General features: G+C 36.1%; 2 protein-coding genes and 1 long non-coding RNA gene across 3 annotated transcripts in view; 2 read left to right on the top strand and 1 right to left on the bottom strand.

Moving 5' to 3' along the window:
- LOC134666619 (uncharacterized) overlaps positions 1–17,295 on the top strand; it is a 205,770-nt gene that overhangs the window by 182,063 nt on the left and 6,412 nt on the right. The window lies entirely within an intron of this gene.
- Positions 257–2,276, bottom strand: LOC134666616 (large ribosomal subunit protein bL28m). The gene is made up of 5 exons (XM_063523835.1): positions 2,096–2,276; positions 1,751–2,018; positions 1,300–1,619; positions 863–1,044; positions 257–419 (listed from the first exon to the last, which is right to left on the bottom strand). The coding sequence occupies exons 1-5, from the start codon at positions 2,114–2,116 to the stop codon at positions 359–361; spliced, it is 852 nt and encodes a 283-aa protein (XP_063379905.1). The 5' UTR covers positions 2,117–2,276; the 3' UTR covers positions 257–358.
- On the top strand, positions 2,572–16,848 carry LOC134666585 (protein lava lamp-like). The gene is made up of 10 exons (XM_063523790.1): positions 2,572–2,884; positions 3,374–3,515; positions 3,936–4,052; positions 5,056–5,213; positions 5,466–5,664; positions 5,763–6,908; positions 7,043–7,150; positions 7,541–14,099; positions 14,357–14,780; positions 15,410–16,848. Exons 1-9 carry the CDS (start codon positions 2,762–2,764, stop codon positions 14,622–14,624), a joined length of 8,820 nt encoding a protein of 2,939 aa, XP_063379860.1. The 5' UTR covers positions 2,572–2,761; the 3' UTR covers positions 14,625–14,780; positions 15,410–16,848.

The raw sequence follows: 17,295 nt of genomic DNA, 5'->3' as shown, positions 1-17,295 counted from the left end.
TTTATATTGTTATTTTTGATAGCCAAATAGACAAATTATGCCCTATGTGCACAAATAATTCATATTTTCAATATTAAATAAAAATAGTCATCAGACAGACGTAGACATGATTATCTTTATGTAAAGTTTTAAATAGAATAAGTATCAAATGTTTATTTTATGATAATCAAAACCTATCTCAAATCAAATGAGCCATATGTGTATTAATAAACTATATGTTCCTGACATGAGGTTTCATTCAAAAAACAATTCGCAAAAAAAAACAAAACTATATTAATAACATCACTAGGTACCTATTTTATTAATGATACATTTACATTACAATTTGTTTTAATTATCATTTGACTACATAACTTCTCTATGCTTGTTCGTCTTTCTTCCCAAACAGGTTCATTTTGGACAACCAGGAGGTGGTGTTTCTGAAATACAATATATCCTTTTTAAAGCAGCTTTTTGCAGTTTCAATTTTCAATATAATTTTAGGTCAAACTACAGAGGCGATCTATCATTTCTCAATATTTTCATGATTATACTACATTTTTTATTTAAGATCAGAATTTTTCTAACCTTGGAAGTAGTGGTATCTAATTTTTTTTTCTGAGATGCTAGGGTTTCTATATCTAATATTATGGTACAATCATATGTAAACAAGGCTACAATTCAGTGAATAGTTACTCAGATTTAATATTGGAGGAACAAAATTTACCACTACTTATAATTCCTAATCTTAAAAAAAGGGTATAGTAAGGATTCATACAGACTAGCGTTTATGACCAATGACTCTTCAATAATTATGATTAATGAAGGCACTGTGCAATGTCATAATATCCAATACAAAGAATTGTAACAAAACAATACTCACGAAATTTCCTCTGCGGATGCAGGGCTACCGTCAATACCAGCTGCTCTTAATTTCTCCACTAAATTCTTTCTGTACACATTTTTTAAAGGTACTGGTCTGGAGGCAGCTTCTTTCTGCTTAGCTACCTTACACAGAGCCTCGTACCAGGTCAATCCATACCATTCAATCTCTTCCGGAGTGTACTGAAATAAAAGTATTGCTTGTTTCTAAAATTTTGCCTACTTTACTTTTCGAGTACTGTGAAGAGTGTGAGGCTAAAGAACTCAGGTGCAGAATGCTACTACAATAACAATGTCTAATATAGTGTCCATAGGGTGATATTTTACTCAACCCCCTTTACTGGCTTTACCCATATTAAGTGTGTCAACATATAATCGTAAATAAATACAGTAAATGTAGAATAAAAACTTGACACTAAAGGAAAAAGCAATAATTACCGAAGACAAGTAAGTTTTATATTCCTCGTAAATTTCTTTTTGTTTTGTAGCGTCATGTGCATATCTTGGGCATCCATTCATCAATTCCGTTAGTATGTGCTTTTTCAATTTCAGGGCCAGCATAGACACCAGATCACAAGCAGGTGTCTTGAGCAGGTAATGGTCAAATCCATAGTGGTCATTGATGAGTCTAATAGTCCGATCAGTGACTGTCACGGAGAGATGAGTGTTGAGGACTTCGGACTTGACCACTGTACGTTTCAATACTGGGACCCAGTAGTGAGGTACGCGGCGCTTATGAGGATCCCGTTTTTGGAAACCTTAACAAAGAAATCATATAAAAAATTAAACAACAGCAATAAAATGCTTAGAAAACTTGCAAGCAAAAACTACGCAGTAGTTTAAACAGTAATGTTGGCAAACAATGGTATTACATAAACACAATAACAACCTTTAATGACAGCTTCGCCACCCCAGATACCCTCATGTATTTCCGTTGGATGCTTCAGGGGAATAGAGACGTTTTGAATGGGCAAGGTCTCTCCTGTCAGCTCGTCTCGCTTCCATTTGCCCTCCTGAGGGACGAAATGAACAGCAGCAGGTTTCAAAACCTTCCATTCTCGCCAAAATTTCTTGTATGCTTGAGGTAAGTCAGCTGCTATTCCAACATCAAATCTGCCTTTTTTCTTGAACGTCTTAGCTAAATGCCGCGCAGTAGCCTGAAAAAACATACGAATATAGATCGTGGCAATGGCAGTTTATTCATAGGGTGATGAAATACATAAAGGATGGTTACCTGAATGCGTGACGAAGCCATTTATTTTTTCCTAAAATATCAATACAAATTCAGGATCGTCATATATTTGAGACTATCACTAGATCCAATTTATTAGGGATTTATGCCCCTTCAAATGTGATTTTTTTGCCAGACAGTGATGTATGGTAAAAGATAAGTATGGTTTTTTTTTCTTTCGTTCATCGTTCATCTGCCTTGACAACATGTCATTTAAGAAAAGAATATTTGAGATAGCGTAATAGACGCTGTGCTGGTCAAAGTATTTTGTCTAGTTAACTCGCAGCAGAATCAGAATTAGAAATTATTTTAACTATATAATGATTAGAAATCATAGAAATCAATTAGAAATTCTATGAATTTAGAAAATCTTATTTGGATATCCCGGATATCCGTAAATGACATAATTCAACCGTAAAAACCGGAATTTAACTGACAGATGTCATTGAATCGGTAATTTCAATTCAACATTTGACACGTCAGTTCAAGAAATAGCAATAGCAAAGCAAGTGGTGGTGGTGGCAAAAATATTATTACGTTTTGTTTATCGTTAATTATTAGATTTATACATCATAACCTTGTTATATCGGGTGTCCCCGAAGATTTATATTGCTACAGTGTATTTTGTCGTATATTTCCGTCATTAATGTTAGCAGATCGTAGTGAGCTATGTCTGGCAATAAAAACGTCGATAACATTCCCGAGACGGGCCAACTGGAGGCCCCTGATATCAATATAGCAGCAGCAACCAGTGAAGTGTCCAGTGTAGCAGGAAGTGTAAAAAGTGTGAAGGTACGTCATATAATAATTTACTTAGTTTGCGAGATTTGTACGTCCTTGACGTCAACTTGTTTCAACACCTTTAGCGAAGCATTCATATCAAACAGTCCATATGCTTAGCTTAATAACTACGACGCAAATTAGAAATACATAATTCTTTTTGAGATTATGCATATGGTGTATTCGGGGAATTTCGTATGTCAGATGATCCCGAAAATCAGGTGAAAACCACCAAAAATTCCATCATAACAATAGTCCCTTTTCGGAATTATCCAACGTCTTTCGACATTTGGAATTACCCGAATACACCTTATAAAATATCTTACTTTCTCTCTTTTTCTGTTTATTGTTAAAATTCTATTTATTAACTGGATGTGCAAATATTATAAACAATGGCTATTAAGCCTGTAAACAATGGCTATTAAGCCTGTAACAATACACAATCAGTAGTGTATGTCTAGTATATAGTAGTGTAATGTATGAATTCAAATATCCTTCTAGACGCCCCAGCGAGCATCATCTTCCTCGGAGAGACAGATCAAGTTTGAAAGAGCTCAGAAGTGCCTAGAAAATGCTGCACTTGTGTCAAAACGGATCAAGGAACACCGCAAAGCTACTGCAGAACTCTTGGGAAGACCCTTTGGTTGGTGATATTTATATTTTAACTAAAAGGAATATTATTTTGTCTTTTTAGTGCTATTTTTGCTGGTGTACAGTGAATTTGGACTATTTGTGTTTGTAATAAGATATAAAAATAAATTTGACAGTTCCAAGATAGTAACACTAAATATTAAAGTCAACATTCTAGTCTGTCTAGTTAGGCTAACTCTGTATTGACTTTGGATTTTATTAAAAAAGTGTAATTAAATAGTTCTTAAAAACATTAAAACTAAAATGAACATGAGACTCAGTTATTTGGCCAATGAGGTAACATTTTGTATCTATTGAATTACATTATGAATTCAATGATGCACTCACATGGTTTTTTGTTTATATTCTCCTATGTACCATATATGTAGTTGGTTTTTCTTCTCTAAATCTAAACTTAAATATTGGTTTTCAGAGGATGACGATCTTGACGACTCTGTGTCAGAGATGGCGTCCACCGTGAGTGAAAGAACTGGTTACTCCGTGGCCACTGATACATCCACAACTCTCTCAGTTCAAGAAGCCTTAAACAGTAAGAGACAATCTTTGTATAAACATCAACAAACCATGTTTTTGTATAAACACTGTTTACAGATTTTTCTACATGTACCATCAAGCTCCGCAATTGTTGCGCTATTTAGGGTCCTTGCTAAATTGGATGTTTAATACTTACACTGTAGAATTTTCAATTTAGCAAGAACCCCGAATGGCGTAACCCTGAACGACAGTTCTGTGGCCGGCTCCCTGACAATGCGGGGTTGTGAACTGCAACGCGGCCATAATTGTGTGTTTTTGGTTTTAAGATATATTTTATAATAATATGTATGCTAGTTTTAAGGTATTTATCTATGGGCCAATAGTTGCCAGAAAATAAATTTTTCATTCATTCATTCATAACAATCCTGTGTACTTTACTACTTATCCACTCACTTGCTTGATATTTTTCAGTGACCTTTTTTTATTCTTATTCATAGCACATCTTTCACCCTTTAACAAGCATTGTAGAAGCATTCATGTAAATTAGGACTTAAGGGTATTTTAAAGTTGTTGTTTAAACTTTAAAGTTGTACCAAATTTTTTTTTTGTGTTAGAATTGGGAATTTTTATATTATTTCTCCTCAGAATCACAAGCTTTTTTCAATTTTTACTGAGTAAAAACGTGTCCTCAAAAATTTGCTCTGTTTGGAAACTGACAAAAATTGTGTGAAATTTTCGGGACACTTTTTTCTTGTATTAGGATTGAAAGATCTCATGATTCTGAGTGGAAATAATGTAAAAATTCCGAAATCCGAATCCGAATTCCGTAATCTATTTTTGTACATTAGATGTGTAACTTGTTATTGTATAAGCCCAAAGTATATATGTGACGTCCCACGGGTAAAGGTACCTTATGGCGGTTGGCGCTTACACTATTATCAAAGTCACTCTAATACTATTGCGACGCTATGCGACGTAAGCGCCAGCTGCCATAAGGTACCTTTTGCGGCGGAACTCATATCATTTCATCTACTTACATTCACCCAATGTGCTTCCAGTTCCAGGCATCAGTGAAAGTTTAGCAAATACATTAAAACAGAAAGAATTACTAATGGAAAGGATAAAGCAATACAAGGAAATAAGTAAAAAACCTATGTACAAATCACCAACTAGTAGAAAAGAATCAATTTCAGAGTCCAAGTTTGAAGTCAAGAAGGTTAGTGTATAGTTTATCAATTGATTACCATACAGGCTGTTTAATCCAAATGATTGAAATTCTATTATAATATATTTTTTATATCTACTTTGAAAACAACAAGTTTATGGTTCCAAAGAACAAATTTGTAACCATATGGATTTACCATCCTGTATAGCTAAGAGGATCGTTATTATGTTTTATTTATTGCGTATAATTTGTTAATGCATTGTGTGTATTTTGCTAACTCGAATGTTTTCTGTTTATGTTTAGAGTTTAGGTACCAGTGATCTTACGCAGCTTCATAACACAATCAAAGAAAAGGAAAATGCCTTGACTTTAATCCAGGTAAAAATGAAGGCAATGGAAAACACCATCCTAGATTTACAAGAAATGATTAATGAAAAAGATCAAATAATTGAATCAAAAAATAAAGCTAATGTACTTATGTCAGAAAGTTTTAGTAAAAAAGGTAAGATACTTAATTCTTTCTTATTAAGAACAGATTATATACTTATATATTATTATATCAGGCATATATTTGACATGTTTTTATTTTGTTGCTTATAGAAAAAGAATTACAAGTTATACTTGAGGACACTAGGCAGCAAATGTCAAAAATGCAAGAAAATTTCGTTGAAATAGAAGGTGCATGGAATGAAGAAAAAAATAAATTGTATGAAGAGCTCAAGGAAAAAGATGATAAAATTAAACACCTGGAGGAAGCTAAGGCTATCTTAGATAATTCTAGATTTGAAATAAGTGTTGATCAGTCAAAGCTAATTGAAGAACTTGAATACAAAAACAACGAAATTTTATCTTTAAAAGAAAAAATTGAGTTATTGCAACAATCCTCATCGGACCAAATCGAAATAGTTGAGGTAGAAAAGGCAAGTTTGGAGATAACTGATACAACTGAGCTTATGAAAAAGATAGAATTTTTGGAAAATTTGAATTCTCAAATTAGACAAACTAATAAGGAGTTAGAAAATAACTTGTTTAAAAATATTCCTGAATCTAAATCTACTGCTACAGTCTCCCCCAGCAAAAGTACCAAAAGTCCTCTTCCCGCTCGTAAAGGTGGTAGAGCTGCTAAATCAAAGTCACCTTGGAGTAACATTTCTTCTGAACCAGCAACTACAGAAGCAGATAAAAAAGCAACTAAATCTGATGTCTCCAAGCTAGAGATAGTTATTCAGTCACTCAACAAAGATATTTTGGATAAAGAATATGAAATAACGAAAAAAGACGCTTTGATATCTGAACTTCAGGCTACGAATTCTAAATTTGAAAATACTTTTAAAGAACTCCAAGAGACTGTAGAACAACCAAAAAAATCTGTGATGACACTTGATGTTGGGAGCTCAACAGATCCCACTGAGTTTGCACCTTCTCTAGAAGGCCAAAGTGAAGAAATGAGTTCTGAAGACATAAAAGACCTGCAAATAAAACTGAAAGAAGCAGAAGATCAGATTGCAAGTCTTACAAGTGAAATTGAAGCAGCTAATAAGAATATGATTAAGGTGAAATCAAACCACAAGTTAAAATTAAAACAGATGCAGAAAACTATCGACCATTTTAGCAAAGTATCTGACTCTAATGCAGAAATAATTAAATTGAATGAAGAGATGCACCAATTGACGCAAAAAGTGGCAGAGTTAGAAGAAGAGAAGGGCAATCTACAGTTGCATCTGGTTGACTATGATAGTGGACGATGTAAGATCAACCTATATATTTTTTTTTTATTCACGTTCTTTTAGAATCTTAGTTTTAAATGCATTTCTGTGTTTATAATTTAAACTCAAGAACTGCAGTATGTAATAAATCGTAATTGTTGTTTTTTGTTTCAGTGACAGAATCAGATGTGTACAAAAAACTTTTGGAAATGGAGAACTTAGCTGAGGCAAGATTGAAATCTATCAGTGTTTTAGAAGCGCAAAAATTCGACTTAGTTCAAGGTAATTTTTTTGTAATTTCGTGTAAGTTTCAGTAAAACGATATATGTCTGTCTAATCATTGGAAGCATTTAAGACATGCTAAATTAAGTATCCAGGAAGAACGTACTTTTTAATATCTATAGATTGATTCACAAATATCTATCAAATGGCTGTTTTTATAGTTCAAATCTAGCAATGCTCTTATGGATAGACATGAGATGTCCAATCCAACCTGTCCAATTTCTTTATCCAATATGTACATCATCGTCTCTCATTTTGGTTAGTGAGAGAGTCAGACGCAATGTACATTGGACCAAGAAATTGGACAGGTGGAATACCAACCTTAATAACTTAATAATTTTCTTGTAAAAGTCAGAATGAGTATTTTATTACTACTATTTTTCCTTTTAGAATTACACATTTTACAACAAAAGAACGCTGAGATGGAAGACAAATTGGAAGATATGTCTCATTTACACAGTGAACAAGTCAGTTCTGAAATGAAATCTGTTCAATTGGAGGAGCAAGTTGATGAACTTATAGCTTCACGAAAAGAGCTAGAACTTGTGGTGGAAAACCTTAAACTTGATAAGGAACATTTAAATGACACAATTAAGTTGTTAGAAGAGGAAAAAGAGGAACTTAATCACAAATTACAACATTACGTCCAAGAAAATGTCGAATTAACTGACAAACTTGAAAAACTTAGTGCAGAAAAAGTCAGTTCTGCGGAATCCATAGAAATAGTTGAATCACTGACAACTCAAGAAAAGCTTGAGCTTGAACAGTACAATAAAGGAATTACCGAGAGCAAAGTAGATCCCGACCACACTGACGAATACAAAGGAACATTGACACCAGAATGCAATGAAAATATCGAAAAACTAGTTGAAGAAAGTGCCGAATTAAATAAAAAAATTGAACTTTTTACTCAAGAAAGACAGGAAGTCATGGAGAAAATGGGACATATTAGTTCTGAAAACGACACGCTTCAAAAGACTATAGTGGATTTGACTGAGAGGTGCAGCTGGTTAGAGTCTAATATTAACGAATTGGCAAAACAGAAAAACGATTATGAAGCATTGACTGAAGACCTTAATCGTCAAATCGAAGAGCTGAAACACGAACGCGCTGAAATGATCAAGGGCAGCATGGATTCTACCAAGCCATCTAGTATCGAGGACGTTGCTGAAGCAATAGCGTCTGATCCACAGCATGATGACAAGTCAACTGGCGACAAAGCTATTAGCAGAACCAAATCTGTTAAACAGTTGACAAAAGAAATACTGAAACTTAAAAATACTATCAAAGAAAGAGAAGCAGAAATTGGAGACTGTCAGATGAAAATCTTATCATTAGAAGAGCGGCATCAGAAACAAAACGACCTTATTCAGAATAACGCTTCCTATGAGGTTAAGATCAAAGCCTTGATAGAAGAAAACAAACAATTAAGAGAAGAATTGGGTGTGGTTAAAAAAGATACAGAAGCTGAACAACAACTGATTAAATTACAGGAAGCAAATAATTTGTTGCATCTAGAACTACAAAACATACAGAAAGAATACGCAACTGCAATAAACACTCGTGATGCCAGGATTAATGAAGTGGAGAATATGTTACTCGATTACGAGAAGCAGATAATACAATATAGTAATACTTTGCAACAGAAAGACAAGGAAATTTCAGAATATATCAATCAGATAACTAAATTAAACAGTGTATCTCAAAAATTAAAATCAACTGTTGATCTACTTGAAGAAGAGAAATCAAAAGATCAAAATGCAGATTTAGTAAAGTCGTTGAATAAACAAATCTCGGCTTTCCAAAGAAAGCTAACCGAATATGAAGAAAAACTGCGAATGTTCGAAGAGGAAAAATTGCAATTACTTAATTTAAAAAATACCATGGAGGCTAAAAATACAGGACTTGACACAGAACTGCAAAAACTGCAGGAAGCCTTGTCTGAAAAGCAGGCCCTAATTAAAGAATTACAAATACAACAACAGAAACACACGGAAGAAATGAATTCCGTTACCGAACAAGTTAAAGAACGAGACGAAGAAATTCATGAAATTAAATTACAGTTGAGAAAAGAATCTATTGAGAATGAGAAGTTACGTAACAGTTTATCTGAAAAAGAAAACGCTACAACAAGCTTTACGAAAGAATATGATGAAATTAACGCAAAACTCGAAAAGTTGGTACAAGAAAAAGAAGAATTAAACGAAAAATATTTAACTGCGGAAAATAAAAACAAGGAGCTAATGGAGAAATTGAAAAAGTTTGCTGTTAATTTCAAGAAAAAAACCACCGGATATGCTGCATTAGAAACAGAGTTCAGCAAACTTCAAAAACAACTTCAAGAGAAAAATGCGAAACTGGAGGAATTATTGACTCAAACCGAGTCTGTTCCTTTAATGCAAGATAAGCTTAAGAATGCTGAAGATGAGTTGATTAGAATAAAAACTCAAAATCAGGCGTTGGAACAGCAGAACACAAAGCATATTGAACATTTACATGGTGAATTAAAAATAACTCAAGACCGTTTGACGAATGCTGTTAACGAAATTTCTGGGCTGAATCATTCAATTCATACCTTGGCAAGTGAGCGAGATGCTGTTTTGGAGGAAAATAAATCACTTAAAAATCAAGTTGACGCCTACAATAAAAAGATTGTTGAATATGAAATAGAACAAAAAAATAATACTAACTTTGTGACTAAAATCGGTAGCTTGGAAACAGAATTAAATCAAAAACAAAATCAAATAGAAGAGTTGACAAATGCACTTAATCTTCAAGAGCAACAGATAAGTCAAGTTCGGTATGGATATGACGCCAAACTGCAAGAAAGAGACTTATACATAGAAAGTCTAGATTCTGAAATAACTAAATACAAAAATCGCATTTGCCGCCTTGAGGATACTATATCCGCCATGGAGGATAGGCGTCATTCATTAGAACGCAAAGCGGATCAGCTTGGCAGTCAATTAGAAGAAAAACATAAAGCTTACAGTCAATACACTAGCCAAGAAGATGAGCTAGTAAGTAGATTAGCGGTCTTAATGGACCACGACAGAGTTGTTGAAAAACAATTGCACGAAATCGAAAGTGAAAACAAAGAATTACAATTCAAAGTACAACATTTAAGTGACGAAAATCTGCGCTTGAAAACTTCCTTATCGGATATACAAGAATATTGTAATACACTAACCGACAAAGCTAGTAAAGCTGATTCCGCGGAGTCTGATGTTGTACAGTATAGAACGCAAGTCAGTGAGCTTGAAAATCAATTAAAACGAATGTCTCAGGATCACCATACTCTTTTAGTGCAAAGGAAACACGACGTTGAAGAATTAGAAACAGAGTTTAATACACAAATTGAAAACGCCATCAAAGAGAAGAAAATACTGAGCGAGAAATACGAAAAAACTTGTGAGCATGTTAGTCAATTAGATAACAAATTACAGGAGTATGTGAATACTATTCATACATTAAACTTAAATGTTGAAGAGCTAAACAAAATCAATCAGGAATTAAGAGAAAATTCTGCTAGTAAAGAACAAGCTCAATCTGCGGATTATACTGAGCAATACATCAGTGAAATAAATAGATTGAACTCTGAGCTTAATAATAAAAATCAAGAAATATTTGATCTCAACAACAAAATACAATCACTGCAGACCAACAATGCGGCAGCAATATACAAATTAGAGACCGATATATCGGAATTAAATGCTAAATTACAGAATAGTTCAATGCAGTTAGAACAACTTGCCTACAAATCGCAAGCATTAACTCAAAACAATGAACAGCTACAGTCAATGCTCTCCCAAAAAGATGAAGAAATCAAACAAATGTCTGAGAATAAGAAAATGTTTTTCGAAATAAATGTTCCAAAAACTGAAGGAATGGTTATATCATCAACAATTGAACCTTTGAAGGGTGAGGTTAAACCTTTCGATGTTTCCTCACTTGAATCTCAAATTCTTTCTGATGTGCCTTTAATTGAACCTAAAACTAAAACAAAATCTCCGAAAGTGTCGAAAGATACTCAAGAACAAGCTGCAGCATTGCACGCCGGTAAAGAAGTCACGGAGCCAAAAATTGTACCTAAGAAGTCTTACTTGTGTTATAAAGGAGAAGATGTCCCACAAGAGTCTGATCCGTTCAATTCTGATGAAGGTTGGGGCCTAGGTGAGGGTGAAGAAACAGCAGATGTCACGCCCGGTTTGTCTCATTTGCAAGAACAACTGGAGCAACTTAAGAAAGATAATGACACTTTAAAAGCCGAAGTTCAAGCAAGCAATACCAAGCTGCTTAAAGCGATGAAAAAACTAAAAGAGCTTAAATCTGCCAATGACATGTTGGCAAATGAACTTAAATTATCTAAGCAAATATCTCAGTCATCATTTTTGGATTCAGCCATAGAGGATGAATTGAGAATTAATATCCAAGATCTAGAGAAGAAGTTAGATGATATAAGTACAGAATTAAACAAAGAAAAAAGAGAGAAGGAAGCTATTAAGAAACAAAACGAGGTTATTCAAAATGCGAATGACAGGTTAACTGAAATGAAAGAAAAAATGGATAGTGAATTAGAACTTTGGAAATTTAAATTTAAGGAAGCTAATGATAAGATGTCGACGTTGCAGTGGGGAGCAGATACCAAAGATTCCCCAGATCACAAGCCCTGTACTGCTGCATCAGATTCTAATCAAGCACATCTCTATGAGGAAATACAAAAGCTCGAAAAAGAAAATGACGAGCTACATTTCATGATTGAGCAATTAAACAGCCAAAATAAAGAATTAAGTTTACAACAAGCTAGTTTGAAGGAGGAGTTAACTGTTAGTGAACAACATGCAACTTGTAACAATTGTAAGACTCTTACAAGCCAATTAGATGGCATGAAAAATTCTAATCTTGACTTATCGCGCAATATTGAAGAACTAAAAAAACAATTGGGCGAAATTGAACTTAAATTAAGCGAAAAAAGCCAATATGCCGAATCACTTAAATCAGATTATGAGCAATTGCAATTATTGTCAACCAATAATGAAAAAGAGTTAACTACTAAAAATAATACATTTGAAGAAGAAATTTATTCCTTAAAGACTGATGTGAGTAACGCAGTTTCCAAATCGTCCGAATTAATAAGAGAACTAGAAGCAGCCAATGCTAAACTACTTTGGTATGAAAATGAACTACAGACTAAATTAAATTCTAACGAAACTGACAATACCGCTCTTAATCAGAAATGTACCGCTCTAGAGCAACAATTATTGGCCTTACAAACTAGTTTAGAAGAAGCCAACAAAAAACTTACCGACTTAGAATCAGAAAACAGTAACCTTTTATTAAAAATAAAGAATTATGAGCTAGAAATCAGTAAGTTGAATGAGAAACTTAAAAATCATAATACAGACAATGACCAACACAGCGACTTCACACACAAAATTCAAGAATATGAGCTTAAAATAAAGGAGCTGCATGATAAGCTTCAAAATCTTAACACTGAAAACGATCAGCTGTTATCCACTGTAGCCGAGCTGCGTTCTTCCGTGTCGACAGCAGTCGACCAGAGAGGTTTCGAGATAGCAGAACTGTGGAAACAACACTTGGCACAAAGAGAAGTAGATTTCCAGAACACGGAACACGAACTTAGAGCTCAATTGAGTGCTTCCGAAGCCAAATATGAGCAGCTTTTAGATCATGTCCAATCGTCCAGTCAAGAAGAAACTAATAAATTAGTAACTATGGAACAGGTTAATTCGTTGCAAAATAAATTAAAAGACAAGGAGGAACATTTAAGTAACCTACAAGATAAGTATGGCGAAGTAATGAGTCAATTAGATATGTTACGCTCAGAAATGGAGGATGAGAAGCATATGCATGAAAATAAATTATTAGTTCAGCAAGAAGAATATGAGAAACAGTTACAAGAATTCATAAATAGAAACCAAGAAAACACTGACGGTTTTAAACCAGTCATTCAGTCTCTCGAAACCGAATTGGCTGTAACAAGAGAGGCTAACGTTGAATTAAAACAGCAATTGTTGCAACTAAATGAGAAATTACAACAGGCCGAGTCTACAATTATTGAATTGAATGGCCAACTGCAATTAAAAGACAGTGAGATATACCAAAAAACACATGATTACACTATTGCATTAGCTCAAAGGAACGAAGAATTTGAAAACGTCAGGAAACAATTAATAGATTACGAAAAGAAGGTTGAAGACTTAACATATGAAAAGGAGTCCGAACTGGCAGTTCTTAGATTAAAAATTCACGATAATAATCAAGATTTTGATAAACTGCGAAAAGAGTACGACGCAGAAAAGACATATTTGGCTCAGGCACTGAATGAAAAAATTGTAGAATGTACTAATTTAAATAAACAGATAGTAGATTTAAATAAAATTCTCGAAGAACATTCCACGAAGGCTTCCGAAACTCAAGAAGCTTTAGAGAATCAAGAGTATGAAATAGTAACCTTGAAAGACGAAATAGCGAGCCTTCAAGACGCGTTACGTTCCACAAGTAGCAAGATAGAGAAACACGTCAGGTTTTCTTCGGACACTAAGGCTCCAGCCGAAGGCGAGGCGTCTGAGGACATGAGCAGTGATCTGTTAGACGCTGTGCCTCGAGCAGAGTTAGATTTGGCTTTGTACATGTTGCACCAGAGAGATGTCCGCTGCGAAGAGCTGACGATGGAACTCACGCAGTTGTTAGAGGAGAGGGATACGCTTCAATTGCGTTTGTCGGACAGCCTGCGGTCGTGCGAGGAGATCAAGTTGAAGTGTGTGGCGGCCGGACTGGACGTGTCGACGAGCTCGAGTGAGGCTGCCGTGGAGCCGCCAAGCGTGAGCGCGGAGAAACAGCAGCAGTTTGTGGACACGCACCGCGGCCAGTCTCGAAGCAGCAGCATAAGCGATCCTGACGGAGAGAAACCAAAGTTACAAGCCAAGTAAGTGATTTGAAAACCTCTTTATTGATTGAACTCAAAAACTGCATATAATTTTACATGCTTTTGTGACAGTGTGTCATACTTCTGTGACAATGAAAATAATGCAATGTTATTGCACAACAAACTGGTTGGTTTGATGATACAGAGCGAGAGTAGCCATAGTAACGCTACAATAAAACAACAAAACTCGTTTGATGTGAGCTTCAACTCGATGATTGTTGGTAACCCTGCATCTTTACATAAAAATATGCGTACAGGTTATCGGAGCTCCGCAGCGTCAAGCACAGTCGCGACGTAGTGCTGCGGCACGAGAGCGAGGCGAGGGAGCTCGGCATGCGGCTGCTGCATCGCGACGTTGCCAACCTTCCCCCCGAGGCCGTGCACCAGCTAACGCAGGCGCACCACACGCTCTGTGAGTACTGTATGTCCGATATAATGCGACACGAGGGCGAGGCGACGGAGTTCGGCATGCGGCTGCTGCATCGAGACGTTGCCAACCTTCCCCCGAGGCCGTGCACCAGCTAACGCAGGCGCACCACACGCTCTGTGAGTACTGTATGTCCGATATAATGCGACACGAGGGCGAGGCGACGGAGTTCGGCATGCGGCTGCTGCATCGCGACGTTGCCAACCTTCCCCCCGAGGCCGTGCACCAGCTGACGCAGGCGCACCACACGCTCTGTGAGTACAACATGTCCGAACCAATGCGACACGAGGGCGAGGCGACGGAGTTCGGCATGCGGCTGCTGCATCGCGACGTTGCCAACCTTCCCCCCGAGGCCCTGCACCAGCTGACACAGGCGCACCACACGCTCTGTGAGTACTGTATGTCCGATATAATGCGACACGAGGGCGAGGCGACGGAGCTCGGCATGCGGCTGCTGCATCGTGACGTTGCCAACCTTCCCCCCGAGGCTGTGCACCAGCTGACGCAGGCGCACCACACGCTCTGTGAGTACTGCATGTCCGATACAATGCGACACGAGAGCGAGCGATGGACCTCGGCATGAGACTGCTGCAGCGCGACGTTGCCGACCTTCCCCCCGAGGCCGTGCACCAGCTGACGCAGGCGCACCACACGCTCTAGTACAGCATGTCCGATACATCCGACACGAGAGCGAGGCGAGGTAGTTCGGCAAGCGGCTGTTGCAGCGCGACGTTGCCAACCTTCCCCCCGAGGCCGTGCACCAGCTGCCGTGTACATTTGTAGTATTCTGAATAGAAATAATACATATAAATGACATTTTACTCGCTGACTACAGTTAACATTTACAGTTAGTGAAACTTATCGTATTATTTTTACATTTCAGCTCGAGACTCTCAAAGCACTTCTACCGTCCTCCTGAATTGGCTCCGAGGCAAGAGTACGCCAAAAGTCGTGCACATGTGAGTCTGATGATACTTCCACCGCTAGGGAAAAAACGGTTTTATTAGTTAAGCTTACTTAAAGGATCCCGCACTTATCGAGTTAAACGTAAAAGTATTATGTAAGTACCAAGAGTGAAAACATCATGGCGGCTCGGACAAGGCTTCTGCAATATTTGTCAGGTCACGTTATTACACTTTGAATACCGAAGAAAGATGAAAGCAAAGCGCATGGTTTTTTAAACTAAGTTCTGTGGCCATCACCACAGGAAGGCCGACACAGCTGGCTAAAGGGACGGTGAACCTCTTCAACACAAGGGGAACGCGACAGTTTGATGTTATAAAATTAAAGTCCTGTTACAAAGTTTGTTATATATGATCGTTAATCGGGTTAAACCGATAAGTGTGGTACGCCCTTATAACTATAACATGGTGTTATTTTATTATAAGTACATACATTTTAGAAAATTATAGATTATGTTTATTTGTTAGACATGCATTTATTTTAAGATTGTTTTTGCTACCACTAAGCCACCCTGAAAGTTTGATGCAAAACATTTTCTACTGAAATGTACTCTTTATTTTGCTATCACCTCACTCGCGAAAGGACTAGGCCAAATTTTCAATTCTTTAAGCTCAATTATTCTAACTTTAATACAAAAGTTTTTTTCTGCTAGCACTATAGATATTCTATAAATCTTCAAGCTTTTGTTTCAGTCTTTTTTTTTAAATTGATATTGGCTAATATAGTTTGGCCCAGCACTGTTTCATTTCGAACATAGACAGAGAGAATCATACTGTCTTTGTTTTACGCTAGTACATATACTAGCACCCCAAAGAAAGGGATGAGTATAATTTTCCTGGTTCTTACTGACTGACTGACGTTGTGTTTGCCAGGCTATAATTTTATTATGCTATTTCTAACTACGAATTTGTGAACGAACGACTGACGACTACGAGTTATTCATTACAATATGCATTCCTATCAGAACTATTTTAATTTCCTTCATCTCTCAACGCTAGATTTCACTTTATTAAATATTGACGTGTCCTCTTTACAAGTGTATCTTTATATTTTTATTCACTCCAATAGCAACAATTTGACATGTTAATCATAGTTTTAGTAAAGCAAAATTTATATTAATTTCAATTGTGTAATTATTCTAGAAATAATCCTTTAAACAACAAAACAAGCCTTATTATTTATATATCCAATAATTGAATCGAGTGTATTCTAACCATTAAGTATTATTGTGTCTACATTTAGATAGATACACTACATCTGTATAATATGTATATAAACCAGTGGTCCAAATACGGATCTTTGTATATGAACGAATGTAAATTTGTTTTTTGATTAAATGGCATTTCATTCATTGTTAAACTCGTTTTTTTTTTGTTTTAGACTTGTTAACCTACCGTATTAAGTAAGTACCTATTGCCTAAATGCATAATTCAGATTTTCAATACTAGGGTCGCGTTTTTATAGGTCTTTACCAAGCCCGTCTTTGCCAAGCATCACGTTTTTCATTTTTTGCGACACGATTTTAGACCTCTATCTGTCTACTTCTAATGCCCGTCATTGACGGACTAAACGATATAATTCTGTATTTTACGTAAGTACGTAGATACTATTTGACAGAGTCCACACACGAAGCTATATTTAGAGTTAGACCGTAAAAAGTCTGCAGCGATTTTGATAGCCCTCGCAGTGCAAGTGTCATTTTAAACGTCAAACTTCTATGAAATTATGACGTATAAATGACACTTACACTGCGTGGGCTATCAAATCCGCTGCAGACTTTTATTGGTGCGACTATAGGTATATTAC

The sequence above is a fragment of the Cydia fagiglandana genome, chromosome 8 (genome assembly GCF_963556715.1).
Source record: "Cydia fagiglandana chromosome 8, ilCydFagi1.1, whole genome shotgun sequence".
NCBI lineage: Eukaryota > Metazoa > Arthropoda > Insecta > Lepidoptera > Tortricidae > Cydia > Cydia fagiglandana.
This window is presented reverse-complemented; position numbering and strand designations above follow the sequence as displayed.

Coding starts and splice junctions, on each gene's coding strand:
- LOC134666616 (XM_063523835.1), bottom strand. CDS start 2,116: ATGGCTTCGTCACGCATTCAG. Junction 1,620..1,750: donor TGGCGAAGCTGTCATTAAAG/GTTGTTATTGTG, acceptor TTCTTTGTTAAG/GTTTCCAAAAACGGGATCCT. Junction 1,045..1,299: donor ATAAAACTTACTTGTCTTCG/GTAATTATTGCT, acceptor CTTTTATTTCAG/TACACTCCGGAAGAGATTGA.
- LOC134666585 (XM_063523790.1), top strand. CDS start 2,762: ATGTCTGGCAATAAAAACGTCGATAACATTCCCGAGACGGGCCAACTG. Junction 3,516..3,935: donor ACTCTTGGGAAGACCCTTTG/GTTGGTGATATT, acceptor ATTGGTTTTCAG/AGGATGACGATCTTGACGAC. Junction 5,665..5,762: donor AGAAAGTTTTAGTAAAAAAG/GTAAGATACTTA, acceptor TGTTGCTTATAG/AAAAAGAATTACAAGTTATA.